Source organism: Numida meleagris, chromosome 4 (genome assembly GCF_002078875.1).
Source record: "Numida meleagris isolate 19003 breed g44 Domestic line chromosome 4, NumMel1.0, whole genome shotgun sequence".
NCBI classification, from domain to species: domain Eukaryota; kingdom Metazoa; phylum Chordata; class Aves; order Galliformes; family Numididae; genus Numida; species Numida meleagris.
Genome location: NC_034412.1, coordinates 25,384,024 through 25,405,448, shown reverse-complemented (window position 1 = coordinate 25,405,448; position 21,425 = coordinate 25,384,024). Strand labels below are relative to the sequence as shown.

Genomic DNA, 21,425 nt, shown 5'->3' with positions numbered 1-21,425 from the left:
GCTGGTAGTTGGGGGCTAGAATTCAAAGTGATCATAATGCTCTGAAATAAATAGTATGCTGTTTCAGTGAAGCAAAGAGTTGTGCTTTTGAACTTCAACAATGATAATCAAAGCAGAAAAAAATATTTTTTAGGAATGAGCTGGATGTTTCACTTGTACAAAAGTAATACATCCAACAACAAAAAGCAAAACAGTGGAAAGTGAATTTTATATCGGAAATTTTACATAGCAGCTTTCCACACAGCATGTTAATCTTCCTTTCCATCCAGCCTCAGAAAGGATGTCTGTTGTACTATGTTCTTGACACCACTCTTCAAGAAAGATGAAGATTACTTGGAAAAAGCTCAGAAAAAAAAAAATGGCAAGAAAAAAAACAAATGTTTGACATAGAAGATATGGTCCATTAAGAAAAAGAGAATGAATCCTGCTTGACCTCTATAGCCCAAGAGAAGATTGTGAGGAAAAGTGATAAACACTTTTCCTTCAAAGGGAATACTAATAATAAGTTCTCCATATTCAGAAGGGCAGGAAAAGGAGTAATCAGTTTAAATAATGTAAAGACAAGAGAAATATAAAAATAAGGAAATAAAGAAATCTCTACTGTCAACAGAGCATTGGAAAATACTGACGAGAGCAGAAAATTTCTTCAGGCATAGCTAATTCTGTGTCAATGGAAGGATACAGGCCCAAGAAGTCCTTGAATTATTTTTGAGCTCCTTTTTTGGCAGCCCACCCCCCCACTGCTGAATCCACTGGCACACCTGTTTTGAAAGAAGGAGCAAGACAGATGCTTGCATTTAAAGTTAGTTACCATTTTGCAGTATCCCAGCATTTACCATAAAGTGGCAGTGACAACACATTGTAACAGTCCAGATGGTGGTCACTTTTTTTCTTCTCAGTGTTTAATTTTTACTACTGTTTCATGCATGGATTCAGTATGAGTATTTGCAGCCCTCTATAATGGTAAATTCTTGAGCAGCTTCTATTAAAAAAGAGGGAAAAAATAACATTTTAAGGAGCATTAATGTTTACAAAGCAAAGAACTTCATACAATAAAACAGATGTTGGTAGGAAATATTTTGACATTTTATGAAAAAAAGTCCAATGAAAGCTAAATATGTATGTCTGTGTGTACGTATATAAGTATGCATTTTCTTTCAGCAGCCCACAAGCATTCTTACAACACAATCTGTTGCAAGTAGGCTATAGAAATATAACTTATCTAAAATATCTCATCTCTTTGTTTCAGCAAATAGCTATGTAGTCACACTGGTTGCAGCATCTTTTTAAAGTTGGCAGTACAATAAAAGAAGTCAAAAGCACTGAGGACCAACTTCAAAACACATCTGGAAAACAAAATTTACAGTATGCATGAATACAAAATTTGTAACCACCTCTGTCAACAGTTCTTTTCCTAACCTTTACTGCATTAAGAATTAAAGACTGTGTGATTTAGATAACCAGGCACATACGACAAGGAGTGAATGCAAAAAAATAAGCTCCCTGTGACTAATTTATGGTCTATCTGAAAGCTACTTTTGTAAGCCATTTGGGAACAATGAACAAATACAAGATGACTGGGCTTCACTCTCTAACATTTGCTTAAGAATCAGTGTAAAACAACCATAAAAAAGAAAGAATATTTGAAATTAATTTCTTTTGTAAAACAGAGAATATATGCCATGTTCATCTAATGCATTACATAAACACAGACTGTAAGATACTCACTTCTTAAGAAAGTAATACAAATCATATTTGGTGTGTACAGAGCAGCTCGCAGTTTGTACTTCTTTAACCCTATACACATAGCAGTATTAACAGACCAATATAATTTTGATTTAAGAACTCAAGCAAGTTTTAAGTGACGTAAATGCGTTGTCTAGGTACTGTGAATTAGAGTACTTTGCGTTAATAGGAATCAGCAGATCAGCAAATAACTGCTCAGCAGTGCATTATGTATGGTTGAGTTACATATAGACGTTGAACAACAGTTTACTCGTAAGTACTTTACTGCCTGAGTGAATGGAAGTTCTGCTCAAAGCTTGCTGTGGTAGAAAGCCTCATCCATGAGGCAAAAGTAACAGAAGTAAGAAGGCTTCTTTCCAAGAAGCTGAGTACAAAGATCTGCTTGTCACACTGGAATGAGTAAATGGAGCTCACTGATCTAACTTGCAGCTCATTGCTTGAGCAACACAGCCAGGAAACAGCCAAACTGTGAATGCCAGTGGGGCACTGAGGGGCAGAGCTAGCACATCTAGGAATCCAAGCATGCTGCAGGCATTGAATTGGATCGTTATGAGAGAAAAAATAACCCCAAGATCTCCACCTTCTGCACATCAGAAAGGTAATGTGACAGTTTTTTAAATTTTCCTAAAAGATTAATCAAGCACATCTCACATTAGAGCTTTCTAGTATTTTCCATTGCCTTTGATTAGATGCTCAGCTGTTTACTAGAAGTGGTTTTCAAACAAGATCATACAATTCACTCATCATTAAAGCAGTTTTTGTTCTTTTTGATAAGGAGTTAATGGAATGATTGACTGTGTGCATCTTCTTCCTCACCCTCAGGGTTAGTTCTCAAGAACTGCAGCCCATTCCTTGCTGAAGCCCACAAGAACACAAAAACTGGACCTGGTTATAAGGACAGCTATTCAAAGAGAGGGTGGACTCCATCCTGCTGCTGGTAGGAACCTAGTGGCAGACAGAGAATCAGAGAATCACCAAGATTGGAAAAGACCTACAAGATCATCCAGTCCAACCATCCACCTATTTAAAGAGAATGTATTCAGCTCAGAATAGCACAGTATTTCAGTGAAGATGACCTGTCTTTCTAAAATAAAAATTATGAAAAATTAACTTGCAAAGTGATGCAGCAAGGCAGAAGCCTGCACTTCTACTATTATTGGTATAATAGGCACTTGAACATCTGATACTACCATAAAAATTATCTTCTCAAAACTAATCTTCTCTTTTACTTTGCAGACCAAGTTATCTAAAGGCAAAACATAGCAACCCTGGCAGGTAAATTGCCCAGTGTTATGTGTCATCAAGAATCACCTCCCATTTAGTTTTCTATAAAAGCCATTAACTAGCAATGATCGCAGTGATAAGGCAGCTTACCATACCCTTTCTTTCCTTACTGAAATAAGCACAGCCTCATGGATCAGCTGGGAAGATTCTCTCAATTGGATGCTAAAGGTAAGTAACTAGACATATCAGAGTGCCTTACCAAAAGCTTTAGTTACATTTGGGTGTTTTTTTTCAGGATTGTAACCTTATTCAAAATAGAAGTCATACATATTTTCAAAATATAAAGAGAGATGAAAAAAGCTCACAGAAAAAAATGTTACTCTTAGGGCATGAGGAATACTCTCTATCTATTGGTCCTGTACACATGTAGAATAAAACTAACACAGCTTTAAGCAGGCAATGACTTTTCTGAATGATGCCATATTTAATGACTTTCAAATTAAGGCTAAAAGAAAACTCTGAATCTATCTGGACTAAGTAACCTTTGCACAGAAGCAACAAGTAACCTCCTTGAAATAACTCCTTCCATGTAATAGCTCTAGATGAAGATAAGCTGCTTCGTAGAAAGTCATTCCTTGTTAGTAAGTTAATGAAAATCTAATCATAATTTAACATTGAGAACACAAAAGTAAACATGCTATACTTTATTTTTTTCTGTGCAAGAGCTTGCTTCCACTTCTTTTCACTGGGTCCTTTTACATCTTCCCACCCTCACTAGATCAAAAGAGCCTATTATTATTACCCGTCAGTTCCCTATAGAAGTAGTTATGGATTGTGATGAGTTACCTATTTACCAAGGTTAAAAAACTTATTTAAATTCAGCTTACAGTATTAGCATTAAAGATAATGTGAATTTCTGAAGTTTTTAGACCAAGTCAAAACAGTATGTACCTGGCCAGATATCACTGGTTACAGATATAGATAACTCATTTCTTCTTTAGAAGCACTGGACTGAGAAACCAGGTTTCTCTGACTAACCATTATTGTTCTCAGGGCTTCTTCAGTAATCAGCATTTCCTGAGGCAAACTATCTGCTACTCATCCTGAATGTAGGTCTGTCTGCCTTACTTATTAGATGCATGTTCCATATTTGCCTATCATGAAACATGTGGTTTACTCCTGTACCTGGATCCCTCTGATTTAGTTACCTCCTTGCTTATCTATCCTTTAACCTTTGGATTCTCTATTAATGTATATATTTTTAAATCCATGTAATTTTTTTTATTGCAGTGTCAGCATTAAAAGTACTTTGTATCACTACCCAAAGAAAATATATGCATCAAACAATAAGTTCTCGAGAGAGCTAGGGCCTAATGTTTGCCTGAGGTCTTCCTGTCTATCTAGCATCATCATCATTCAGTGACACTGTACAATCATTTTAAATATATTTAAGTCATTGCTCTTTTTAAGGGAGCCAGACTGAGACCAAAGATGAATGATTAAAGAAAAACTGTGTCTTCAGATTCTGAAAACAGTGGCCAGCATCTATATCTTGCAACAAGAGAATATTAAATTTGTTCTGCCTATACTCCTTGGGTCAGTATTATGGTCTGCACAGAAAACATAGTTTCTAATAATTTCCCCTTTGTTACAATGTCAAGTACAAAAGCACCCATGACTAAGCAGCTTTGCAAAACGATCTAATAGTCGCTAGAGCTAGGAGAGAAACTCTTGAGCAGTTTTCCAGCAGAAATACTCATAAAAGCCAGAGTAAATCTTACTAGCATTGAATCAAAATTCTTAGGTTTTTTTAATCATTCATGTTTCCTTTCAGAAACATTTTGAAATCCAGAATCAACTGGTATTTAATTAGTACAGTGTGTCCACAGGCCAAAACAACATCCCAGAGAACTGATGTGGTCAAGACAGCTTTGGCAGATAACTCTTACATCCCTTTGTTCCTCTTCCCAGCTGTAACAACTTCTAGTAAATCAGTCTAATAAGGTGTATATTTCATGCAACAAAATGCGACACACTCTTAAATCTACTAATACAAACCTAAGGATAGGAGAGTAGATTTCCTTTTGAATCTGTAACCTCCAAGTTTTACATAGAAACTTTCAGTAATTTAAGGATGAAAGTCTGAAAAACATATAATTCTCTTTTTACCTTATCTTTTAGAGTAAGCAGGAAGAGCCAGGACTGTAATAGGATGTTACTCAGATGCTCAGCTTTTTGCAATAGGTTCACAGCATCCTGTGGTATGTCAAAAATCCAATCTTTTCTACGGAAGTGGAACTACTCAATATTAATACACTTAAAAATCATGGGGCATAAAATATTGCATGGTATAGTCGGTTCTCAGGCAGAGATGATAGAACTAAGCTAATCTAGCACACAAGTCTTCTAGAACTCTAGACTACCCTTAGAAGGAAGCCCACTAATCAATGAGTTTATGGCTCTTATTAGATGCTTTCCAGTATCCTAATTACATAGTTTCCTTTCCTAAGAGCCATTTAAATGCTAACTTTAAGAAATGTGTTTTCATTTGTTCAATATTTAGGAAAACTGGAAAAGATACGACTATACTTAAAAAACAAACTGCTGCCACATTTGGAAGACAGAAGGAAGTATCGTCAGGATTTTGCCTCATCCACATCATTCCATGGAGTGCATAACATTGTTCAAACGCAGAGCAGGACACGCAGAGTGCTGTGGCTGCTAGTAGTCACAGGCTGCCTTGGCATCGTCATTTGGCAAATCTGCAGTCGCTTTAACTACTACTTCAGCTGGCCAACCACTACTACAGTTGTAGTCCAGCACGTAGAAAATGTCAAATTCCCTGCTGTGACTTTTTGCAACCTGAACAGGTAAAAGCTATGCATGTGCTCAGCCTTTGCATTTCCAACTGATGTCATTGGGGGCTGTAGGAGGAAAGCATTTGGCATGTTCAAAAGCCATATATCTAAGCAGAAACTTCACTAAAGTTCAAGGTAGTGGCCACAATTCAGATGTAACCACTTTAAAAAAGTAGGCAATAAATCTACTGCCCAATTTTTATATGTAATATGCAAATAAGTAATTTAAAAATAAATGATTTTACTCTCATTGTTTTCTCAAGAATGTGAAGTTCTGAGATCTACTTTTCATTGTCAGAATCAACCAGAAGTCCAAGTTCCAAATATCTGGTGCCTTTCCGCCTCACTATTTTTCATTCCCATTCCCCTACGTAAAGTTCTTCTAGGTAATACTGTAGAATATACACTGCAAATAGAAGTCTCTCAAGTTGAGCATGTATTATTAAAATCTCTCATTAGTTTTAACTATAGCGGCAGCACATAGCAAGAAAACAGTTGTCTAAAGAGCATGCCAGTTGTCTGCCTAAGTGACAATTTGCTGCCACATCCATCTGCTGTTCATGTTGTGCTTATTCTTCACTCCTGTTTTTAGTAATTGTTTTCTTTGCTGGCAGAACAAAGAGGCACAAATATTTCTTTGTCTTTTTAGCACATCCAACACCTCACATTTCTGAGATTCACAGAAGGATTTTAGGAGAAAGGATCACCTTTGGTTCATGCTACTGTAGCACCAATCACAGAGCTCGTGAGAAGGTAGATTTAGTGCCATAATAACACAGGTACATGACATGCACTTAGAAACCGATTTTATGAATGAAGGAACACAGCTTTTTTTTTTTTTTTTTTTTTTTTTTTTTTTTTTTTTTTTGAAAGGAATTGGTCCTCCCAGGTACTTTTCCTCATGTAAATACAATTGTCCAGCTTTTAATCAGCTCTGTAATTCTGGCTGTTGGATTATGTAGATGGCCAATCTGTTTTGTTTGCTTGTTTTTAGTAACCCCACACAACAGAAGTACTGTTTTTAGAATAGTCCTGGGAAGGAGTCCCTTTCATGTTCTCTTGTTTGGAAATAACTGTTTCCTAGAAATTAAGACTATATTGTTTATCCATGTTCCATAGACCAAAGTGCAAGCATGGTGGACAAGAATGAGGTATAGTTTGAGAACAAGCAACAAACCACATCACAGTTGGCAAAAAGAGCACTGAAATTGGTCCAACAGTTCTGCAGAACTCCTAATATTTCTTTCTTCTTCCCATTGATAGGTTTCAAGCTCATGCAGTGAGTAATCTCCAAATCATTTTTTTCCTTTGGAACATTGTGTCTGGAATTGTCCAAAAATTTGCTATGCAAGACAAATATTTCCAAGAGCTAAATGGCTTCCTTCTTGGAAACCAAAACTTCAGCATCAAAGAGTTTACAAGGGAAAATGGATTTTATCTGAATGGCAGCACATTGCTAGAATGTGAATTTTTTGGAAAGACGTGTCACCCAGAGGTAAATATTTTAGTCTTTACTAAAAGAATGGAGGGGAAGGGGATATATTCTTACCACTTGACATCAGACATCTGGTTTTGCCAGCTACTCCCCCTGCCTTCCTTTCCAGTCATTAAATGGAAAGAAAACATCCAGCTCTAAATCATCCTGAGGAGGACCCAAATTCTCCTGCTGAATGCAGGACAGCTGACTGGACTCCCTGAGCTGTAGCATGGAATTTCAGTCTAATTACTCCCTGCCTAGTCCCACTTCTGCTTAGATAGCAGCCTTTGAATACTGTTGTGCCTTCAGGCTTCACCCAGCCTCCTTCCCCACAAAAAAAAAAAAGCCTATGACATCAGTTTGAATGGAGTTTCTTTGTATGACATGGTTTTGCAGATGCATTCAACTGAAGTAATTAGTTTTGTTCTTGAGATCAAGAACACGGACAGCCAGGGAAACTATATGCAGAGCCCAGAAGAATTTTAAATGGGATTAATATAGCCCATCCTTGGGAATTTTGGATGGTAACAAAAGAATGTGATCCTCCTATTTATGTCATTTCTTCCAGAAAGCAATTCCCATTTTCAATATAATATGTGAACAGAAAAGTCAGGCCTATATTCCTTCAAGTTAACTTAGTCTTTAGATATGTTGTAGCTTCTAAAAAATCAGTCACTGGTGAATTCTCTTAACTCAAAAGACACACACATCTAATAGCTAAAACTAAAGCTATGAAATATAGTCACATTAGCAAGGGTTTTCAGTTCAGTGATGAAGTGGTTTGGGGAAAAAAACAAGTAATGTACCTCATATGCAATATGGCACATAGTTTTGAAACAGTCTCCACTAAACAACCAGTGGAAAAATTGTTGGTTTTGAATGTATCATCTCAATGGAATAAAATATGTATAGAAAACCAATCATCTCTATAAATAATTCTGACTAGGTCATAGGCATTTATAAATTACATGAATTTATCCTTTAAATTTCTATAGGTCATTTCTTGTAGAAAGGGATGAAATGCTTTTGAGTATTTTCATCTTTCGTAATTATAAAATTTAGCATTGCCTCTGGGGAAAAATCAACAACAACAACAACAACATCAACAACAACAACAAAAAAAACCCCTAACCACCTAGTCCAGTTTGATTCACTAATGCAATTTCAAGTTATTTTTCTTTCATGTTATTCTTCCCTGTTTTTCTCTCTCTTTTGAAGGACTTTGAACATGTTTTCACTGAATATGGAAACTGCTTTACTTTTAATTACAATGATCTTCCAGCAAGAAGTGTGAGCTTGTCTGGAAGAGGCTTACATTTACTTTTTGATGTCCAACAGGTACAGCTATACTAATGATTATAACATTTAATCATATAATAATTCATAGATACATAAATGTTTTTGTTTTAATCAGATCTTCAGGATTTCTTGCATAAAATTCTTTTTCAAGACTGTTCCTGGGTGAAAGTATATTTTAAAGATCCAAAACTGGTTTTAAAATTCTGAATGACTTGATTCTACACGAGCTAAATGGTTTTGAAAGCTGCAAGCAAGCATATATGTATACGGTTTACCTACAGCTGAAAAACATCAGAGAAGTAATTCAATTTTATACAAGCACTTCAGGATCTGATCTTTACACTGTCAATACTTTCTGGCCTTATTAGTACTGTTACTGACCAAAAAAAAACAGAAAGCTCAGGGAATATCAGCTTGTGAGATGAGGAAAGAAAAGTAAAACCTAGAATTATAAATGAGTTAGACATTCACTTGTGTTCTCTGGAAATTGTGAGGGAGGAGTGACAGGATCTCAAGAGATCAACGGAAAGCTTGCTGACACGTGGGGTAGTTGCAAGTAAAAGGAATGAATCTTTAAGTTATGAATGAAGGTTCATCTTAGCCTTCTTGCTTTTGAACATGAGAGGGAATAGAAGGAAGAAAAAAACTAGAAATTTAGAGTAACAGGAAGAAAACCCTCAATAGTAATCAACAGAGGAAATTCTAGTCAGTTTGCTTCTATACTATTCTGTAAATTGCTAGATGAAAACTAGAGAAATAAGACAAAAAAAAAAACCATAGCACTATTTAAATATAGCTAAATCTTCAGAGCATAAGCAAAACCAAAACTGTTTTAAGTAATGTTTTTTTTTTTTTTTTTTGTATCAGGAGCAATTCACTGATGATCCTGGCCTTGGTTATACTGATGCTGGTATCACTTTTGTTATCCATTCACCCAAAGAGATTCCACGTTTTGATGGGTTAGGTTTATTAACACCAGTCGGCATGCACGCGCAGGTCGCAATTCAGCAACTGAAGGTAAGCACCTTGGGCACTGAATGACAATATCTTTGTTCACTGTCACTAATTCTCTTCTGAAGCACAATGAATTAGATGATTTTGAAGTTAAAATATGTAGCATGCCACAGTCAGCTTTAAGAATAAAATTTTCTCCAGTCATTAATAAAAAATACTTTTTCCTGTGATATCAATGGTCTGCTTAATCTGTTTTAACTGCAGTTAGCATCTTACAGTCTTACTGATGTAATGATGCAAAGATACTGCATTAGCTGTCCATCAGCACATTCCATTACTACTGATGATTTATTAGAATCCTGGTATCCCCTCCTGGTGCAACTTGAGAAGACTACCCCAGTGCCCTGGGCTGCCTGAGCAGGTCCTGTTTCTGCTGTGTGAGAGTGGAGATGACTTTAAAATTCCAAAAGCATAAACTTTAATTGCCTCTAATTAAATCACAATGTTACTGCTTTACATCTTAAACATGCTGCCTTTAACACTTGAAAGTCTGAGAAAACTGAATCAATATTAAAAGGAACAAATGTTTATCTTCTGTTATTACCACCCTACAGTCAATCATTCAAGAATATCCATGGGGAGAGTGCAAGCCTGACATCAAACTTCAGTACCAGGATGCTTACAGTACTAATGGCTGTTTGCAGGAATGCAAGGCCTGGTACATACAGGACTGGTGCGGCTGTTTGCCTTTTATTCTTCCAGGTATTTCTCAGGACTATCATAATATTTTTATATATATAATATTTGAAGACTATCTAGCTAGGAGACATCACACTACTGAATGGCAGAGAAGATCTTTGCAGGGTAACTACAGCTGGGATTATTTAAATTACTTAAATTTGTGTTTTTTCAATTCAGAGAATACAAGCAAAATACTTGTTCTACTGTGGACTTAGCGTCTGACCATTAGCCATTTTTGGATACACACCAAAAATCTTGAAAGAAAAGACCATGCCTCAGGGCTGTGACAGAAATTGTTATCTGAGTAATCTTCCATGAAGTCTGAGGCATTTGGGATGTAGCCATATATTCCATCCACCCCCTTTGTTTTTTTAATTCCACCATTACAACCAGAAATTCCTTGCCTTAGCTAGCCAACACCAAGACCAAGCCACAAACTTAAAAGCAGTTCTAGCTGGAACACAACAGTGATGCTTGCTCTACCAGGGAGCATCCTGGCCTGGTCTGCTGTCCTCTATCACTATGCTCCATTTCTGGTTTAGGACCTGCACTGTGCTGGAGTGAATTGTTACCTCAGATGTATAATGCAAAGTATGAAGTAGCACATAGGGTTTGATGATGTTATTTTTTCAGTCTAGCATAAACAGAGCTAAGGGCTAGGTTGTCAAATGAAGTTCCTAAAATAATTTTTTATTTTTAAGGAAATGGAATAGAATGTGATTTAATGAAGTCTTACAATTGTGTTTATCCCGCAACCCGTAAGTAATAATTTCATATTAATATTTAGTAAGCAAATCCCAAAGAGTGGAAAACACACAGAATTACTGAAAGTAATACTGAAATCATAGAATCATAGAATTATAGAATTATAGAATGGCCTGGGTTGAAAACGACCTCAAGGATCATCGAGTCTCAACCCCCCTGCTGAATGCAGAGTTATCAACCACTAGACCAGGCTGCCCAGAGCCACGTCCAGCTTGGCTTTGATCCCTTCCGGGGCTGGGGCTTCCCCACCTCCCTGGGCAACCTGTTCCAGTGCATCACCACACTCTGAGTGAAAAACTTCCTCCTATTATCTAACACACATCTCCCCTGTCTCAGTTTGAAACCATTCCCTCTTGTCCTATCACTATCCACCCTCATGAACAATCGTTCTCCCTCCTGTTTATACGCTCCCTTCAAGTATTGGAAGGCCACAATGAGGTCTCCTTCTCTTCTCCAAACTAAACAAGCCCAGTTCCCTCAACCTTTCCTCATAGGAGAGGTGCTCCAGCCCTCTGATCATCTTAGTCGCCCTCCTCTGAACTCGTTCCAGGAGCTCCATGTCTTTCTTGTGTTGGGGCCTCCAAGTCTGGATGCAGTACTCCAGATGGGGTCTCACAAGAGCTGAGTAGAAGGGGACCGCCACCTCCCTCTCTCTGCTGGCCACTCCTCTTTTAATGCAGTCCAGAACATAGTTGGCCTTCCGGGCTGCCAGCCCACACTGCTGGCTCATGCCCAGTTTCTCGTCCATCAGGACTCCCAAGTCCCTCTCTGCAGGGCTGCTTTCGAGTACTTCTTCCCCCAGTTTGTATAAATACCTGAGATTTCCCTGGCCCAAGTGCAGCACCCTGCATTTGGCCTTGTTAAACCTCATTAGGTTCTTGTGGGCCCACTTGTCCAGCCTGTCCAGGTCCCTCTGGATGGCTTCCCTTCCTTCCAGTGTATCGACTGCACTGCTCATCTTGGTGTCATCTGCAAACTTGCTGAGGGTGCACTCGATTCCCTCATCTATGTCATTGATACAGATGTTGAAGAGCACTGGTCCCAAGACTGAGCCTTGGGGGACACCACTCGTGACCAGCCTCCACCCTGACATAGAACGATTAATCACAACCCTTTGGCTGTAACCAGCCAACCAGTTCTTAATCCACTGAACGGTCCATCCTTCAAATCCATACCTCTCCAATTTGGAGAGAAGAGTGTGGTGAGGGACCCTGTCAAAGGCTTTGGAGAATTCCAGGCAGATGACATCCATTGCCCTTCTCCCATCCACCGATGCCGTCACTCCATCATAGAAGGCCACCAGATTGGTCAGGCAAGATCTGACCTTGGTGAAGCCGTGCTGGCTGTCTCGGATCACCTCCTTGTCATGAAATGAAGCACATCCCTGTTCATTTAATATTCTGAAAATAGAGATCAGATTCAATAATAAGAAGTTTGATGACTGAAAAAGAATCTAACTTAAAATTGCTGGATCTTAAGGTTCTATCTTTTTGTAAAATGAATCATATGCTTTCACATGTAACTCATTTCCATGAGCAAATGAGCTATACACAGCAAATACGGAACTTATAAATCATTACAATAGATTCTCTGGAAAATACTGTTAATGATAATCCGAGAAGTATCTTCACATAATTTTTAGAAGTCTTATTTTGTTTTGTGTGCAGCTATGTAATGTGAACCCCTTTCCCAAAGAAACTGATAATTAAGAGAGCATATGGACCAACGAGTTATTCTGGGTGGAAAGAATGCCTCAAATCACCCCCTAACAGACCTAGGTGTCATCTCCTTCCTTCCAGTAAGCAAAAACTGGAAGTCCAGAGGCAGAGGAAAAGACAAACTGGAAGTCCAGAGGCAGAGGAAAAGACAACAGGCACTACAAACATAAAACTATAGCACCCACCTCAGAAAGAATGACTGTGTATTACAGTTAATATTTCTGGAAGAAATTTTGACCTATCTTTTATTTTTTCCTTTTTTTCCCTCTCATATTAATTGCCTCCAGCTTCTTCAGATTTCGATAATGATTTCTTTCTGTTTCTGTCTTCTGTTGTCCTATTGTTTCATGTAGGAGAAGTAATAAGCACATCAAGTCCTAATGAGGGCAGAAAGACTTGCAGGTGCTGTATATCCATGGGAGGGTAGAATAAACCAAATCCCCAAATCTCAACCCTTATTACTGTGCAGTTTCCTAAGTGCCAGTTACAGATTCTTATTTGTTAGTTAGAAAAAGTATCCACTTTTCTAAGGATAACCAACACAAGTCTTTATTAAATTCAGCTAAAAATCATTTTGTAAGGTTATAAAAGTCTTAATGCTGTGTGCTTTTTTAGAAATGTGCAAGACATTTCTCCTGAATTTTCAGGTGATATAGAGGTAAAAGGATTATGTACAGTAGGAACCCACAACTCCACTTGCCCTGCCCCATGTGAAGAAACACATTATCCTACCACTGTCACCTATTCAAGTTTTGGAGGAGAAAATGCCATTAAATACATTTCTGCAAAGCTGAAGAAAAGTCCAGAGTACATCAGGTAATCATAATTAACACCTTGTCTAATAAAGAAATGGTCAATTACTTCTAAGTGTACAAAAAAATCGCACAATGTAATGTGACCTTTTAAAAATACACTCTTATGTGTGTTGTTAAAAATGTGATGTGAGATAACCAGTCTTGTCTAATAGCTTAGTTTAGAATTTATATATTCATATTTGTCTAAAACATAGATACAACTAAGACTTGTGGATCCCATAAACAAGATACCCCACTTTAAACAGTAATGTTCTCATCATCCTTGAATGTGTTTAAAAACCATTTGGATGTGGTGCTCAGGGACATGATATAGCAGTGGGTTGTTAGAGTTAGGTATGGTTAGGCTGTGGTTGGACTTTATGATCTTGAAGGTCTTTTCCAACCTGATCGATTCTATGATTGCCTTTTTTCCAATGATCTCATAAAATTTTGTGTAACTTTTTGCAGTTGACAATAAAGAAAGGGTAGGGTTATGAAACCTATTCACAGTGCACACGAGCAATCCATCCAACAGAAGTCAGCGAAAAACCCAAAACCATGCTAGATAAACTTTTTGTCCTTTCTCTCAACACATTAGCAAAAAAGCTGTGAAAGTTCTGAGGAGCTAGGTTTTACTGCAGCAAAAATGTCATAACTGTAATATTCTTTCCTATTGTTAGTAACATTTCATTAATACCATTTAAATTCTAAAAAATATTTAGAAAATATTTGGTGCCGTATTCTCATGAAGGAGAAAAGCAGTATGGTTCTATCTGTGTAAATGAAAATTCCACATAGAGAAAAAAAAGTGAGACAATATATGAAGAAGAGATCTAGTATGAAAATAAGTCTCTGTGTACTGACAGCACATTTTGTCCATGAAATTACGTTAGATCTTATATTATGCATATAACAGTGTTGCTCAGTAGTATTGCTGAGCTAGCATAATCTGAATACCTTTAAATTCATAGAAGAAATATCATGTATGCTTATGGTTTAATAAGGCATATGTGCCTTACAGTTATAATAAAATGATACTGAATTTCCTTGAAAAAGCAGGCATTATATATTCAATAGAAGGAATTCCTTGTTGTTTTTTTTTTTGCCAGAAAGATACAATCCAGCTGTCAAAGAACATTTAGTAGAGTTTCATAACCCAAATTTCTTCACAGAGGTAGATGTCACCAAGACAAGTATTAATACTGATGTTACATGAATGACTTCAGTTTTGTCACTCTTGAAGCCATCAGTCTGCAGATGCTTCCATACATTTATACATGGACAAACTATATGAAGATTATTAAAATTAAGCCTATTATAATATGTAAATGATAGCAATACTTTGAGAACATTTTATCTTTATTGATTATATTATTGCCTGTAAACATCATGTACAGGTCTGCAATCATTTATTTAGACAAGAGAAAGTACAGAACATTCTTCTGTTACCAAGCCTTAACCAATAGGAATCCAGCCTGTGTATTAAGAAGTACATGTTCTGAGCTATAAAACACAGACCCTGATTAATTTCAGAAAACATAAGAAGGGAAAAGTTCACTGCTTACTACCTTATTGTACAGTGCCACTAGGAACTCAATGGCAATTGTAGGATGACTTACTAGTAAAAGCCATGGAAAAAGGATTATTTTTATTACTCCATGTTACCTAAATTTTAAATTATCAACTAAAGAGCCGGAAATCACTTTGTGTAACAAATACTGTGTTTTCAGTGAACATCAAGTGAATAAGTTCATTATTATTTTCAACCTCTACATCTGTAACAGTTCACACTTCTGAATAATGTTCAATAATTTGTTCTTAAAGATCATGACATAACATGTGCAACTGGTTTTCGTGTCTGTTTTATTCCACTACTGTTATGCTTATCTTCTATTTAGCTGACTCTGTAGTCATGGTATCACAAAGATGAGCTCTTTATTCACACTGAATACTATGCAACTATGCAACAGAGTATAGGACACAAGATTTTTTGCACAAATTCTGTCATTGACATCATCAGGATTATATAGGCATTTGCACATAAACAACAGTGGGAGACTACATTTCCAAGCACTGTCTCTGCTGTGGCTTAGGATGGTTGATGCTTCCACTCAGGCATCTCTCTACAGGCTTTAAGAAGAGTTCACCTCATAGTGTATGTTTAGGCTGAATTGCTCTTAGAACGTAGCCTCAAGATCAATTCCTCCAATAACATCCTTTTACAACTATTGCTATTAGTACACTTTCATTCCTGTCTTCTAACTCATTTTTTGTAATTCCCATCTTATTGTTCTTTAAAAGACACCATCACTTCACATGAACTCAGTCAATATTGATGGATGTTGGTAAACATGGACAGCACTCTCAAGTAATACTGTATGTATTTATCATTAGGCAGAACCTTGTGATTATTGACATTAAATATGATGATCTGAGCTACAGAATAACTCAGCAGCAGAAGGCCTTGACTGTATCTGAGTTGCTCGGTAAGGGAATGTTTAACATTTATTGCTGATCAATAATTAATTTTAAAAATAATAAATATAAATAAATAAATAAAAATAAATAAATATAAATAAAAAGCGATGCCCTTTATACCCGTTATACAATAATGGTAATAATCATGTTTGCTTTTTTTTTTTTTTTTAATATGTCCTCCTGGCATACCATTAATGACTTACAGTAGGGAAAACAGTTGAGAATAATTAAATTTTGCAGTAGTTTTTGTCTACACAACATGCTGAACTAACTGCAAGAGTAAGAATTTTCTGGGATTTGGAGGGGAGAGGGAGAACGTGGGGAGGAAAAGCAAGAGAATGGCTAAGAGAGCACAGAAGTAGGAAATATTTTACATTCCACAGTAAAATATGTTGTGTTTTATGTGCTTTGTTTAGAATTTTAAGAAATACATTTGTCTTTTTTCCATAAACATTCTTAAGAACAGTAATTGTTTTCTTAAAGTGATGGATTATGTATCTTGAATTTATTAAGCACTTGAATTGTGGCAGGGTTTTGTTTGCCTCCTAGACTAAACCAAATGCTTTGGATGACATGTTTATCTCCTTCTTTTACAGCTGATGTAGGTGGCCAGCTCGGATTGTTTTGTGGTGCCAGTATGATTACAATCATAGAACTGCTCGAGTATATTTTTACCAATTTCTTCTGGATGTGCCTTTTTCTTCTATTGAAAGCTCCTGAAATACCTCAGTGGAATAATCCATCCCATAATCAACCAACACGCATGGGAAAAAAGAAGGGAATACAAGAATGTTAGTGGCTTGAAGAGGCACGAAACTAATTGTTTCTCCAACTTCTCTTCATCTCTAAGATACAAAGGAGACAGTAATATCTTCCATGGCTCCCATCCCTTGCACTCCTTATTCTTCCTGTTTCTTTAGTGCCTACAGCTATTTAACTGTGCTAGATAATTTTAATGAATGAACTTTGGAAAGCCTCACTTCCTCGTATAAAGAAAAATCTAATATTTACCTAAGATTTTATTTTAAATTGACATTTAAAAAAAAAAAAAAAAGCATAGAAAAGACTACAGACATTCAATGTAACTTTGCACTTCGGACTTACGTTTTCTGAGTAAAGAGAAATAACAGTCATGTCAAAGTACCACACCAGAAGTTCCTTAACCATAATAAAGTTGTATTATTAATCTGCTTTTTCAGCATAGTCCTTATCACTGACAAAGGCTTTGCTGTTAGGTTTACTTCTTCCAGCAAAGGACAGTATAGCTTTGCCTATCAGAATCAGGAGGGTACCTAATAACAATAACTTCTACAGTTTGTTGTCTGTTTGCCAGTAATGCATCAAAAAATGAGAATCTCATGAGTCTGCCAACTACTAGAAATACAAAACTGAGAAACATAGAGCATCTAGATAGGTAGCAAGAAGGTAAACATAGGCCAAGTTCATGCTGTTGGACTCCAGAGACAGCAAACAGACTTGCTTTCCTTCTATTCTTTTTAATAAGCTTTCATAGCTGTAAAAAATGTATGGCAGAATTATAATTTAATTGCAGAAAAGATTCCTTTGTTAAGGCAATGAAGCTACTGACCTCATATTTTATAGGCTCAATTGACTGAGTTTATCATTGCTGGAGGCAAAAAAACTTCAGGATGGCTCACTAGGACTGAGCAACATAATTTCAAGGTTAAATGGATTAAAAAAAAAGATGAAAGGCTTAAGTCCTACTGAAAAAAACCAAGAGTAAGAATTTTGTGGCTTTAGTGTTGAATCATGCTTTCTGTGTTCGGTTGCTCTGGATTTTATCTCTCTAGATTATTGCTGTGTTTGCTTGTGCACAGTATTCATTTTCACATCTTAGGGCATCAGACCAGAGTATCAAAGTACAAGGAAGAAAGCTGTATAATCTAACAGAGAATCTGCAGTGAATGTATGGTTGGGGAGAGGCTGGAGATGCTTTGAGATTTGCATCATATCTTTTCAAAACTTTCATTGGCTTATTTCCTTTCTTTTTTTAACTACATTCACAAGACTACTGTTGCAATGTACATGTCAGACATCTCTAAAGGAGTGACAGAGAAGTAAGGATTTATGCAAGGAGAAAAGGCACAATTTTGGCAGAAGAGCTCAGTAGCCAGGCTTGGTGCTTGCTTGTTTGGCAGACAAATCGAGTACAGAATGGCCTGTACTGGAGCAGGCTTTGGATCAGACTTCTACACAGTAGATTAGTTCATTGCAGTATCTCACCAGCAGATGCCCCACTTATCTTAGGCTTCTCCTGCTCAGAACCACGGAGGTGGTTTCTCAGCATTTGATATGGAATTTCTCACTGTAACTTGAATCAGTTTATTTCTCTCTTATTAGAGATGTATGAGCTTGAGAAATATTTCTAAGGAGTTGCGGGTGAATCTGATGTTACCCAGTGTCATGGTTTTATGATTTTCAGTTATTGGTACTCCACATCATAACATCATGTAGTGAATGTACCTGGTTCTCAGAAGAGAAGGACTACTACAGTCCCCATGGTACTTTGCTCCTCTATTACCATTTTCCAGCCGGAGGGAAAAGATAAAAGCTTGCAGTACAAAAACTTGCAGATCACAAGACCTCGTCCCTTTTTCTGCCATCTCTCGTCTTGGCAGCACCTCGCTCTCCAGCCATCTTATCGTCGGTAGTAGAGTAAGGCCTACCTTGATTTTGGGACATTCTCTCTCTCTGTATTGGATTTATCAATTTAAATTGTAATTGTATTATAGTGTGTTGTTTTGCATTCCGATATTTTATTTAGTAAATTAGTTTTATTTCTCCTCAGATTGTTGCCGCTGTTCTTTGCTCTCAGGGCCATCTCCTTACCCTTTTCCCCTTTTCCCGGCGCGTGGGCCCGTGGGTCCCCCATCCCCTTTGTCACGGAACTGGGCCGAACGCCCGTAAACCGTTGACACCCAGCCTGAACTGAGCGGCACTGTCTCTGCAGTACAATGTTTAGATTAATTTCTGAGGTAAACAAAAAAAAAAATCCAATTCCACTCCGCTTAAGCTAAACACTGATCACACAAGCTAAACAATGATCTCTTAGGGAGCTTACACAAGCCACCTGACCTACTGCTGATCAAGGGTAAAGAAGAATATCCTCAATCTTCACTAATTCTGAGCTCAATTTCCATATAAATTCACTGAAGTTTGAAGGTAGTTAGCTGCGTCTACCCACTAGTCCTAATACAACTTTTTGCACTATGTATGCACCAAGTGCTGGTAGAACTTTAGGATATCAGTCCTTCCCATCTAAGTAATGCCCCATGGCAGTGTGATACTAACTCTTGGTTTCTTATACTCCTTTACCCCACTGCTGTGGGGTTGCTCTGTATTCTAGAAATCCAAGGATCGTCAAGCAATTCTAAGAACTCCAGACCAAACAGGTGCAATTGTTTCCTCATGGATGAAGACAATGCCACACCTTTTGCTTCATACACGCTTCCATGTCTGATGCCATTTTGTCAGACTGCCCCTCTGCTGCCATATGTCACATGGCAACAACATGCAGTAGGATATTAGCAGGAAGGTTCAACCTCTATTGTCATACCACCAGCATCCACCTCTGATGTTACAGGCTGACGTGATAAAAATAGGAGGCATTACTTTCGGAGCAACCCTGGTACAACTAGTTACTCTAACTGTATCCCAAGTTAAATGCATTCTCAAGCTAACAGCTGATGTGTTTATTAAACCTCACAGTACAGGAAATACTTTCAAGTTCATATTGTAGAAATTACCTTGCAATGTTGAAATATGAACAGGTTATAAATGATAAAACTCTGAATGAACAGGATACTGCTGTAGCTACAGGACTAGCACTACAGCTTGTTAACACTGCTTCAGATCATCCTGGTCCTGTTAAACTCTCTTGCTCTCTAAGTGTCTCCATCCACCAGAAGCTCACCTCAGCTGACTCCTAACTAGAAGCAAAGTCATCACATGACAAAGGGCAGCTGCCTCTGAAGACAAATATCTCCTGCACAGCCATTCCTGCTACACAACCCACCAGCATGCTAGCAGGGGTTCCTTACCCACCTCCTGTCTCAGGACAGGGAGAGTCATGGTGATACTTACAATTCTTTTAGGATTAGAAGTTTTTGATACAAACTTTAGACAGTAAAGAAATCCATATGTGTATCTTGACAGTCTTAAATACTGAAGCCATTTGCCCCTAGAAAAATGTATCATTTGCTACACTAAGCTTGAAGAAATGTGTGCTTATTTTTGCATTGCTAAATGTGTGGTTTCCTTTCAAAGAAATGACCCTGAGCCTTCAAAAATTCCACATAATTCTAGTACACTTCAGGGTCTGTGATGAAAAAAGATTTGTAGCCCACTTTGTCAAAGTAACGAGGAATTAACAATCACCATTACACTTTCATAGCCACTCTCAACCTTCCAGTTGTTTGAAGTCATGAACACCTAGATTTACATACACTGTGTGCCTTATAGGTCTCAGTGTAAGCATTGCATAGTTCTCTTATTGAGGGGCTTAGAAAATAAGTGTTCAAGGCAAGACTGATGATTACATGCTTGCTGATTATATATTTGACCATTACTAGTGTATCCACCACATCTTTAAAGGCTTCATTTTAAAAGGTGAGCCAACCGGAGATAGAAAATTAGAAAGAGTTACACAAATAAAGACTTCAGTAAACAAGCTGGGAATTACATGGGCTTCTGAGGGTTGCCTATGTGCCATAAAGCATGTAAAAAAAGCTCGTTTCTGGGTGTGGCCAACAGGTTTTTGTATGCACTAGCTGCACAAGAAAACACATTTAGAAAGCCTGCTGCTACTTCTGGCTATGAGAATGTGCCCTGGAAGATTTGCCTGTTAGCCACTTGGTCTGCCGTGTTTCTAACCTTTAACGAACCCTTATTTTTCAAGCCTTAGAAAGTGTGAAAGACTTGATCCAAAGTTCAGTAAGCTCAGTGGAAATTTCCCACTCTAAAAAGCACTAAACAACTTCAAGTCTTGCCCATGTGAATGCACAGTTAACTTATAGATTGTGTGTTATTTAGTCTGGAGGGGCTACATTGCACCTTGAATGTTTCTTGCAGCCTGAGTAAATGGAATTTTCTTAGGTTTTAGTTCAAACTTTTGAAAAATGTATGAAGAGAGTAGAAAACAGTGCCCCACCTGAAACAAACCAGATACAAGAAAACAAAACTATTCAACTAAAGAAACGTCTCAAAACGTCTGCTTTAAGACTAACTGTAAGCAGCTGTTCACTGTTTAAACAAGGCAGTTTAGCAAACAGTGGAGAGACTTCTCCAACTCTAAAAAAATTTGAGGGAAACAAAGTGACATCATGCAGTACAGGAACATATTTACAGGAAG

At 37.4% G+C, this 21,425-nt stretch overlaps 2 protein-coding genes across 10 annotated transcripts in view; one reads left to right on the top strand and one right to left on the bottom strand.

The window, feature by feature from the left end:
* Positions 1–21,425, bottom strand: part of GUCY1B3 (guanylate cyclase 1 soluble subunit beta) — a 74,621-nt gene that overhangs the window by 5,819 nt on the left and 47,377 nt on the right. For 6 of the 9 annotated variants that reach the window (XM_021393400.1, XM_021393405.1, XM_021393402.1 and 3 more), the window contains one exon: positions 2,563–2,691. The exons of 1 other annotated variant lie outside the window; for it this stretch is intronic. In XM_021393400.1, coding sequence (XP_021249075.1) covers positions 2,578–2,691 — 114 coding nt within the window. In that variant the 3' untranslated portion in view covers positions 2,563–2,577. Of the gene's footprint in view, positions 1–811; positions 983–2,562; positions 2,692–12,437; positions 12,465–21,425 lie in introns of those variants that run through there. 2 more of the 9 variants (XR_002437678.1, XM_021393408.1) reach the window with 2 other exon arrangements.
* ASIC5 (acid sensing ion channel subunit family member 5) lies at positions 2,706–18,575 on the top strand. Its single transcript, XM_021393416.1, has 10 exons — positions 2,706–3,198; positions 5,534–5,840; positions 7,092–7,323; positions 8,524–8,643; positions 9,472–9,621; positions 10,173–10,320; positions 11,001–11,057; positions 13,430–13,598; positions 15,971–16,062; positions 16,651–18,575. The coding sequence occupies exons 1-10, from the start codon at positions 3,159–3,161 to the stop codon at positions 16,848–16,850; spliced, it is 1,515 nt and encodes a 504-aa protein (XP_021249091.1). The 5' UTR covers positions 2,706–3,158; the 3' UTR covers positions 16,851–18,575.